Source organism: Carlito syrichta, unplaced genomic scaffold (genome assembly GCF_000164805.1).
Source record: "Carlito syrichta isolate Samal-C Ts95f unplaced genomic scaffold, Tarsius_syrichta-2.0.1 Scaffold307284, whole genome shotgun sequence".
NCBI lineage: Eukaryota > Metazoa > Chordata > Mammalia > Primates > Tarsiidae > Carlito > Carlito syrichta.
In genome coordinates this window covers 361638-372403 of record NW_007251380.1, presented here as the reverse complement: position 1 = coordinate 372403, position 10766 = coordinate 361638, and the positions used below count along the sequence as shown (strand labels likewise).

The 10766-nt window shown below is 36.9% G+C and overlaps 1 protein-coding gene across 1 annotated transcript in view; it reads left to right on the top strand.

Moving 5' to 3' along the window:
- SRBD1 (S1 RNA binding domain 1) overlaps positions 1-10766 on the top strand; it is a 237641-nt gene that overhangs the window by 40389 nt on the left and 186486 nt on the right. Inside the window, exon 10 of the mRNA XM_008064317.2 lies at positions 9327-9430. Within this exon, the coding sequence (XP_008062508.1) occupies positions 9327-9430 (104 nt within the window). The remainder of the gene's footprint in view (positions 1-9326; positions 9431-10766) is intronic.

Here is a 10766-nt window from a genome sequence, read left to right as displayed (position 1 = left end):
AGAGAGGGAGAGAGAGAGAGAGAGAGAGAGAAAAGGAGAAGGCAGATGAGAGAGAGAGAGAGAGAGAAAAGAAGGCAGATGAGAGAGAGAGAGAGAGAGAGAGAAAAGGAGAAGGCAGATGAGAGAGAGAGAGAGAGAGAGAGAGAAACGGAGAAGGCAGATGAGAGAGAGAGAGAGAGAGAGAGAAAAGGAGAAGACAGATGAGAGAGAGAGAGAGAAGGAGAAGACAGATGAGAGAGAGAGAGAGAGAGAGAGAGAGAGAGAGACAAGGGGAAGACAGATGAGAGAGAGAGAGAGAGAGAGAAGGAGAAGACAGATGAGAGAGAGAGAGAGAGAAAAGGAGAAGACAGATGAGAGAGAGAGAGAGAAAAGGAGAAGACAGATGAGAGAGAGAGAGAGAAAAGGAGAAGACAGATGAGAGAGAGAGAGAGAGAAAAGGAGAAGACAGATGAGAGAGAGAGAGAGAGAGAAAAGGAGAAGACAGATGAGAGAGAGAGAGAGAGAGAGAGAAAAGGAGAAGACAGATGTGAGAGAGACAGAGAGAGAGAGAGAGAGAGAGAGAGAGAAAGAGAAGGCAGATTCACCTCCCCAAGATTGGGAGGGGGCCAAAGCTTAAAGAAAACATGGTGGCCAGAGCTTAAAAAAAGCATGGCAGCCTGCACATTTTTTATTAGATTCCAGAGTTCTGGAAAAGTTGATTCAGAAAGTTTTTGCAAACTTATCTGTTACTTTTGTGGAGGGATGGAATTTTGGAATTCCCTACTCCACTATTTTTGGTGATGTTACTCCAAACAACATCTTTAAAGTACAGTATCGGTGCCTCTTGTTCTATTTGAAAACCAGAATGTGGGATTTTAGCATTAAAAAGTTTTCTTCTTTACCTTGTTTAACGCTTTTTATCTTAAATTCTGTTTTGGTATAGGATTGCAGCTAATGCTTTCTTAATAGTCACTGACCCCACTCTTGTTTTAATCAGCCCTACAATTATGTGAAATGCCTGCCCTTATTCCTTTTCCCAGAGCTTTCCAGTCTTTTGAGTGAATGAAACTTATTCTCTAGTCTAGTATGGAGTTGGTACACTGGTTCTAGAAAGGTCCAGTGAATAAATATTTTAGGCTTTGTGAGCCAGAGGGCTTTTGCTGCAACTGCACAACTGCCATGTAACATGAAAGCAATAATAGACAATACATAAATTAATGAAGACGATTGTGTTTTAATAAAATTTTATTTACAAAAGCATATGGCAGACTGTATTTGATCCCCGGGCCATAGTTTACTGACCTCTGCTCTAGCATATATCTCTTAAAGGGTTTTTGTGTATTGTAGACTCTGGCTCCTGAGAAATTCAAAATTGTTTTCTATGACTTTGATACTTGAAAGACGGCTTGGCATGGTATAATAATTTTTGTTTATACTCCTTTCTCTAAGTTTCTCGAATATGTTGCTCTGCTGTTGACTTCCTTTTTATGTTATTTTTGAGAAATCTGATGCCAGTCTGTTTCTCTGCCTCTTAGAAATGACAAAGTTGTCATGTTTTGTTTATTCTTGATTGGCTTTATGGTTCTTCTGGGAAGGTGAGGGGGATGGTGTTCTTCAAACCTGGAAGTTCTCAATAAATAATTTTGAAATTTATTTTTCTATCTGCATTTTACTGATAAAGAGATGATAATAGAAAAGACTAGACTGCATATGTGATACTTAATTTTCATCATTCCACATGTAATTGTTTTTAACTTATGATGACACAGATGTGAAAAATTTTTGTTTGTCTTGGTGTAACATGACATGAAGAGCCTTCAGTTATCCCATAGATAGTTCTTCAATGCTTATTATGTGTTGAGTCCTATTTGAGGTGTAGAGGTGGCATGGCCCCTGCACTTTTGAAGATTTGAAATGTTTCACTATCATATCTAGAGTTGTCAGTTTTACTTTTGGGTACACTGTATCATATCAGGTGAAGTACATATTTTCAGTAGTTTAAAAAAAATGTTAATACGATGAAATTTTACTTACCTAGTTATAGTTACTGCTTATAGTTACAGTCTACTCATACAAGTATAGTATGATGAAAAATATTTTTTAACTGTACCATGATTAAGAATACATAAATTCCTTTTGCAGAAATGAATTTTTCCTTTTTCTGTCATATTTTGTCCTCTTTATGTTGAATTAATTTTATTGCACTTTTGGAAAAATGTGAGTACTTTTATTCTGTTTAAAAGCTAGACTTTTAATTTCTGCTGGAAAATATTTTGTTGAAGATTATAATTGAATGTGACTAAACTGAGGCCTGAGAAAGCAGAGCATTTGGGGAATGTCAGTTTTAAAAAACAGTACTGTTTCAAGAAGAACTTTTTAGTTATCTTGTAGAGTAGAGTGGTGATCTGCTAGGTCACAAAGGTAGCTTCCCACTTCCTATAAGTGCTGAGACCTCATGTCCCCATCTCTGAACCCTACTTTTCAGCCTCTGTAGATATTCTGGCATAGAGTACCCCACAATACAGAGGTGAATGACAATGATGAAAGACGGTGGTAAAGGCCCAATGTTAACCTGTAACTCTTTCTCCAAGTACTGTGGGAATAGTTGTTACAGTTGTTTGCTGCATGAACTCTTCCAGCTTCATCTTGTTTTCTTTCTTCCCCAAATTCTTTAGTATGGTCTTTTCTACCACATAAAGTGTAACCTAGTCTTCATGTTCTCTCATTCTGTTCCTTGTCTTTTTCATTGTGTTTTTCACTGATGTCGCACTCCTGTGTCTCACACTGGCTTTTTCCTGTTCAATACCTTCCTCTGCAGTAATTCTGCTTTAACTCACTACTCACTTTCAACTTCAGTTTCTGCCCCAAGCTCTATTATTTGTTACTCTACTCCCTTCTTCTCCATGTGTTCTTCCTGTGTTAGAATTTTTTGGGGTAAGTTTGACCTGTTACATTACTAGTTATTGTGAAAAAAGAGCAAAAAAATCCTAATAATGGATCATGATATTACGTGATATTTGTGTTTATACAAATCAGAATTAAAGAATACTTTCCCCCTATATTGTTATACTGTACCTAAATGAAGTTCTTGAATGAAGAACTATTATTTACTAAGCTGGCACAACCTATCACAAATAAGGAAGTCTTCGCTTAGCCCAAACTAAAGGTTCTTTTGTATTAAAAACTTACTAATGGCTAGGTTTGGTGGCTCAGCCTGTAATCCTGGCACTTTGGGAGGCCGAGGCAAGTGGATTGCCTGAGCCCACAGGTTTGAAACCAGCCCAGGCAACTTGGCGAGACTCATCGCTACCATAAAATAAAAAATAACCGGGCATGGTAGCATGCATCCGTATTTCAAGCTACTCAGAAGATGGAAGTATCCCCAGAGCCCAGCAGGTCGACGCTGGGATGGTGGTAAGCCTGCTTGCCACTACACTCTAGCCTGGGTGAAGAAGTGAGACTCCAACTCAAAACAAACAAACAAAAAACTTATAAGTGATTACTTCTGCTGATATTCACCTTAAAAATTTCTTAAGTATATACAAAAAGGAAAGAAAAAAGTGCTCTATACTTTTTTAAAGTTTGACAATTTGATATTTGAAATTTTACTTTAAAATAGCTTTAAATTTTGTATAAAGTTATAAAAATATGTAGACATTCCTTTTTTGACTTTTCAACATGAAAAACAAATTGAGAAACTTTCAGATTAAGTCATTTTCTTGTAATATTAAGTTGAATTATTTTAAGCTTGTTTTACCACAAATAAAAAGTATAAGTTTCTGTTCGCTATCCTCATAGCAATGTGATAAAATGGTTAAAATAGCAGTTTGTGCCCTTCAAGGGAAGAACTTAGTTTAGCAAGACTCCATTCATTGAGATTAATTGGGGGAAAGCCATTAGGAATAATTAGTAAAAAAATCTGAATTTATATTAAAGTAATGCTGTTTCTTTAGTTTTTAATATATGAAATATAGATGTAGTTATAAACTAGAGCAAATACTATTTAATAAAGGCTGTTGGTGTATTTGATTAAATTATCTGGTTAATTTGTGATTATAATTTAGCATCTCCATATTTGATACTAAAATATTTGCTATTAAATATCAGTATTAAAATGTTTGTTATTAAAGGATGCATTGAGCGTTTTTATTTTATAACAGCTTTTTTGAAGTAAAATATCACATATAATTCTCATTTGAACTCTACAGTTCAATGCTTTTTAGTAAATTTACTGAGTTGTGCAACCATTACCATAATGTTTTAAGGCATTTTCATGTTTTAGAACACTTTAGAACAATAAGAAACCTTATACCCATTAGCAGCCTATCTAGTTTTCTCCCAAATACTTCCTTTCTTTATGGGGATCTATCGATCTACTGTCTTGCTCTATTGATTTGTCTATTCTGGTCATTTCATTTAAAGGAATCATACAATATGTGGCCTTTTGCATTTGGTTTCTTTCACTTAGCATAATAAAGTTCGTACATATTGTGGTATGTATCAGTACTCCATTCCTTTTTATTGCCAAATAATATTACATTATATGGGTTTTCCACTCTCCAGCCAGTGCACACTTGAGTAGTTTCTACTTTTTGAGTACTACGAATAATGCTATGAACGTCTACATCTAAGTTTTTGTATGGACTTATGTTTTCATTTCTCTTGGATATATACCTAGGAGTGAAATTGCTGGCTTATAAGGTAGCTCTATGTTTAACATTCTGAGCAACTGCCATGTTATTTCTCTAAGTGGCTATGCCATTTTTACATTCCTACCAGCACTTTGTGAAGGTTCTAATTTCTGTATATCCTTACTAACACTTATTGTTCATCTTTTCTTATTGTGGTTTTGATTTGCATTTCTCTAATGATGTTGAGCATCTTTTTATGTACTGACTGGTCATTTGTACATACTTTTTGAACAAATGTCTCTTCAAATTATTTTAAATTGGGTTTTTTTTTAATTGTTGAGTTGTAAGTTTTTTATATATTCTAGATATCCTAATATGATACATGATTTGTAAAAATTATCTTCCACACTGTGTGTCTTCTTTCTGCTTTCCTGTTTCTATTATTTGGCGAAATAATTGTAATTATGTTTAAGTTCAGTCTATTTTTTTGTTATTGATAATACTTTTGATGTCATATCTAAGAAAGCTTCATTACTTAAAATGTGAAGGCTTTACACACACACACACACACACACACACACACACACACACACACACACACTGCTCACAGCCATGTGAAGGCTTTACACACACACACACACACACACACACACACACACACACACACACTGCTCACAGCCACCACAGCCTCAAAGTGATGGGCTCAGGTGATACTGCCACCCTCAGCCTTCCAACTGTATTGTAGAGATGAGATCTTGCCATGTAACCCAGTCTGGTCTCGAGCCCCTTGGCTCAGTCAGTCCTCTTACCTCTGCCTCCCAAGGTCCTGGGGTTACATGTGTGAGCCACTGCACCTGGCCATCTTTCCTATATATTTAATGAGAGTTTTATAGTTTCAGCTTTTTATCAAGGTCTATCATCAATTTTGAGTTGATTTTTATGTACAGTGTGAGGAAGAGGTCCAATTTTGTTCTTTTGCATGTGACTATCCAGTTGTCCCAGAACAATTTGTTGAAAAGACTGGTTTTTCTCCACTGAATTATCTTGATACCCTTGTTGAAAATCAGTTTACTCTAGATGGATAGGTTTATTTCTTGACTTTAAATTCTATTCCACTAGTCTGTTTATCTGTCTTTATGCCAGTACTATACCATCTTGATTACTGTAGCTTTGTAGTAAATTTTGAAATCAGGAAGTGGGACTCTTCCAGGTTTAATTTTTCAAGATTGACTTGACCATTCTGGGCCCTTTGAATTTCTATATGAATTTAAGAATTAGTTTGTAAATTCCTGTAAAGAAGCTAGCTAGGATTTAGTAGGAATTGTGTTGAATCTGTAAATCAATTTGGGGAATAGTGCCATCTTGGCAATATTAGGCCTTCTGATCTATGAATATGGTATGTCTTCTTTATTTATTTAGTTCTTTAATTTCTTTCAACAATATTTTGCAGTTTTCAGATTAAAGCTGTTTCTTGGTATACACAGGGTATTGGTTCCATGACTCATTTGCGTATACCCAAATCTGTATATACTTAAGTACTACAATCTGTTTGGCCCTGTGGAACCTGCATATGTGAAAAGTCAACTCTTATACGAGTGTTTTGCATCTTGGCAAATACTGTATTTTCCATCTATGTTTGGTTGAAAAAAGAACACACGGGCAGCCTCGGTGGCTCAGCCTGTAATCCCACGCTTTGGGAGGCCGAAGTGAGTGAATTGCCTGACCCCATAGGTTCAAGACCCGCCCGGGCAACTTGACAAGACCTCATCTCTACAATAAATTAAAAATTACCTGGACGTGGTAGCACGTGCCTGTAGTTTCAGCTCCTTGGAAGACTGAGGCGGCGGAAGGATCGCCAGAGACCAGCAGGTCGAGGCTGCAGTGGCCAGGAGCGGCCACTGTACTCCAGTCTGGGCGACAGAGTGTGACTACAACTCAAAAAAAAAAAAGAAAAAAAAAGAAAAAACACGCATAAGTGAACCAGGGCAGTTCAAATCTGCCTTATTGAAGGGCCAAAGTATAAGTTCTGTACTGTTTTAAAAATTAAATTTATTGCAGGCTGGGCTCAGTGGCTCAGCCTGTAATCCCAGCACTTTGGGAGGCCAAGACGACTGAATTGCCTGAGCTCACGGGTTCAAGACCCACCTTCACAATTTGGTGATACCTTGTCTCTACAATAACCAAAAATTAGCTGGGTATAGTAGTGCGTGCCTGTAGTTCTGGCTACTTGGAAGGCTGAGGCGGAAGGATCACCGGAGCCCAGCAGGGCGAGGCTGCGGTGGCCGGAGCATGCCACTGCACTCCAGTCTGGGCGACAGAGTGAGACTCCAACTCAAAAAAAAAAAAAAAAATCAAAAATATTTTATTCCTTTTTTGCTATCATAAATGGAATTAAAAAAATATTTTCATGCTACTGTGTAGAAATTAATTTTGTATATTGATCTTTGCAACTTCTCTGAACTCTGTTAGTTCTAATCATTTTATAATGGGTTGTTTGGAATTTTTTATATAGATCATGTTAGTTCCAGCTACTTGGATGGCTGAGGCAGAAGGATTGCTGGAGCCCAACAGGTCAAGGCTGCGGTGGCTGGGAGCAGCCACTGCACTCCAGTCTGGGCGACAGTGAGACTCCAACTCAAAAAAAAAAAAAAAAAAAGCTACAAATAGAGAAAGTTTTGCTTCTTAGTTTCCAGTTTGGATGCCCTCCCTCCATTCTTCCTGGCTAGAACCTCCAGTACAGTGGGGTGAGATGGGACATACTTGTCTTGTTCCTGGTCTTAGAGGGAAGGCATTCAGTCTTTCACCATCAAATATGATGCTAGTTGTGAGGTTTCTCTACATGCCCTTTCTTAGGTAGAAGAACTTGCTTTATATCCCTAGTTTGTTGAATTTTTTTTTATCATGAAAAACTGCTGGATTTTGTCAGATGTTTTTCTGTTGTGATTGTCATGTGAGTTTTGCTGTTTATTGTATTGATATAATAATGTATTAAGTTAATTGATTTTGAGGTGTTAAACAACCAAACATTTCTGGAATAAATTCTACTTGACCCTGGTATATAATCCTTTTTATATGTTTCTGTATTTTACAGAGGATTTTTTACATCTATATTCATATGAAATATTGGTCTGTAGTTTTCTTGTGAAATTGCCTTGTTTGGTTTTTCTATCAGTATAATACTGACCTCATAGAAAGAGTTGGGAAGTTTTCCCTTCTCTTATATTTTTTGGAAAAGTTTTTTCAAATGTTTGGTAGAATTTGATGGTGCTGCCATCTGGGTCTGGACATTTCTTTGTGGGAAATTTTAAACTTACTAATTCAGTGTCTTTACTTGTTATAGGTGTATTCATATTTTCCATTTCTTTTTTCATTGATTTTTGACATTTTGTGTCTTAGAAATTTGTCCATTTTAAGTTATCTAATTTGGCATAGAGTTGTTTGTAGTGTTCTTTTATGATACTTTTTATTTCTATAAGGTCTATAATAATGACCTCTCTTTTGTTCCTGATTTTGGTAATTTGAGAGTTCCCTCTTTTTTTTTTCTTGCTTACTCTAGCAAAAGATCTGTCAATTTTGTTGATATTTTCAAAGAACCAACTTTTGGTTTTGTTGATATTCTCTATTTTCTTTTTTTTTTTTTTTTGAGTTGGAGTCTCACTCTGTTGCCCAGGCTGGAGTGCGTTGGCACGCTCACAGCCACCCCAGCATCAACCCACGGGGCTCAGGTGATCCTTCTGCCTCAGCCTTCCAAGTAGCTGGAACTACAGGTGTATGCTACAATGCCCAGCTAATTTTTGATTTAATGTAGAGACGGGGTCTCGCCAAACTGCCTAGGGTGGTCTTGAACCCACGATCTCAGGCAATCCACTCACCTCAGCCTCCCAAAGTGCTTGGATTACAGGCTTGAGCCACAGTGCCCCGCCTGTTAGGATTACTTGATATAATATATTTAAGATGTTTAAATGGGCTCTACAATTAGGAAGTTTTCAATAAATGGTAACAATTAGTAGCTATTAAATATTTTACTTGGTAAACGTGTTTATCTTAGCACAAGTTATCTTTTCACGGTTGTAAAAACTATGCCCTACCAGTTCCAGATGATCAGTTTTTAATTGAAGAATCTGAAATGAGATTTTAAATTGCCAAAGTTTTGTCTGGGCGTGATGGCTCAAACCTGTAATCCCAGCACTTTGGGAGGCCAAGGCAAGAGGATTACCTGCGCCCACTGGTTCGAGACCAGTGTAGGTAACATGGTGAGACCTCATCTATACAATAAATCAAAAAATTAGCTGGGTGTGGTAGCATGTGCCTGTAGTTCCAGCTACTTGGAAGGCTGAGGCAGAAAGGTCGCCGGAGCCCAGCAGGTCGATATTGGGGTGACCGTGAGTGTGCCACTGCATTCCACCCTGGGCAACAGAGTGAGACTTTGACTCAAAAATAAATAAATAAAAATTTAAGCAAATAAATCACCCAAGTTTCTTCTTATGAATGTGTTACATAGGTTTTGCACTTGTGTTTTATTTCCAAAAAGCATGTTATGATTTTCTTTATTAGGGAGTTATGTTAACTTGAAAAAAATGTGAACAAATTATTTTTAACTACATTTTTGGTAAGTAAATATGTAAAAAATAGATAGAGCTCTTGGCTGGATAGCTGCCTGGTTTGTTTTATATATTTTGTGGAATATCAGTTTTTGCCATATATGTTTGCATTCAGATTCTGGCAATTAATCGTGGAGAAAATTTGAAGATACTGACAGTTAAGGTCAACATTCCCGATGGAGTGAAGAATGAATTTTGTAGGTGGTGCATCCAAAACAGGTTTGTTTATAGATTTTACAAACTTTCTAAAATACCACACTAATATCGATACGTATTACTATGGAAAGTCTATTATATAAACATTTTGAAAAAGCAAGTGACAATGCATGTAGCATCCCTTTTGCATTTTAAAAAAGTAAGTATATGTGTTGTGTAACTTTAAATAGGAATATCTAGGAGAGTGAAAAAGAAATTATTGATAGCAATTATCTCTGGAAGAGGAACTTTTCATTACTTTTCTGTACCGTTTGAATCTTTTATAAAGAGCATCTTTTCCTTTGTGAGAAAATAAATTACCTATAAGTGCTTGTAACAGAGAACTCTAATGTAATATGGGATTGACACATAGGTAGGTCAGAGGTAGAAGAAGAGGGAAGAGAAACAACATGAGGCCGGGCGCTGTGGCTCATGCCTGTAATCCCAGCACTTTGGGATTACAGGATGGCCTGAGCCCATGGATTCTATACCAACCTGGGCAACTTGGTGAGACTTCATCTCCACAATAAATCAAGAAAAATTAGCTGGATATGGTGGTGCATGCCTGTAGACCCAGCTACTTGGAAGGCTGAGGCGGAAGGATCACCTGAGCCCAGTCGGTCAAGGCTGTGGTGGCCGTGAGTGTGCCACTGCTTGCCAGTCTTGGTGACAGAGTGAAACTCCAGCTCAAAAAAAAAAAAGAGAACATGAAATGAGGATAGAGATGTTGGCATGGGCTGGATCATACCTAGGTTTCTTGATATGTTGAAGTTTATGTTTTTTATTTTAAGGGTAGTGGGAAGCCAATAAAGTTTTTAAAGAGAGGAGTCTGTGTTATGATCAGGTTGCATTTTAAGAAGATCATTCCGACTACAGTATAGAGAGTTATTTGGAAGGAGTTAAGGGTAAATGTGAGGCAAGAGATGATGGTAGCTTGGACTAGGGTGGTAGCAATAGTAAATAAGTAGACAGATTTGAGCAATATTTAAGAGGTAGATTCCACAGGGAAGGATAAGGTATCTGGTTAAATTCTAGGTGAACTGGTTAGGGAGAGGTGAAGTGAAGTGTGATATTTGAGTAGCTTGACCAAGATAGATGCTGGTACTATTTACTGTCATGCTATAAATATGTGAAGCACTACATAATTAGGGCAAAGAATGATTTTAATGGAAATCTTGTTATTAAATTACTAAACATGACAAGGAGGAATTTAATACTAATGTATTAGTGATAAAAGTAATATTTAGATCCAAATTCAACAACTGAACTGTTCATCATTTGGAATTATATGTTGCTAGTACAAGAGGATAAGAATGAAGAGAATTTCTTTTTTTTTTTGAGTTGAAGTCTCACTCTGTCG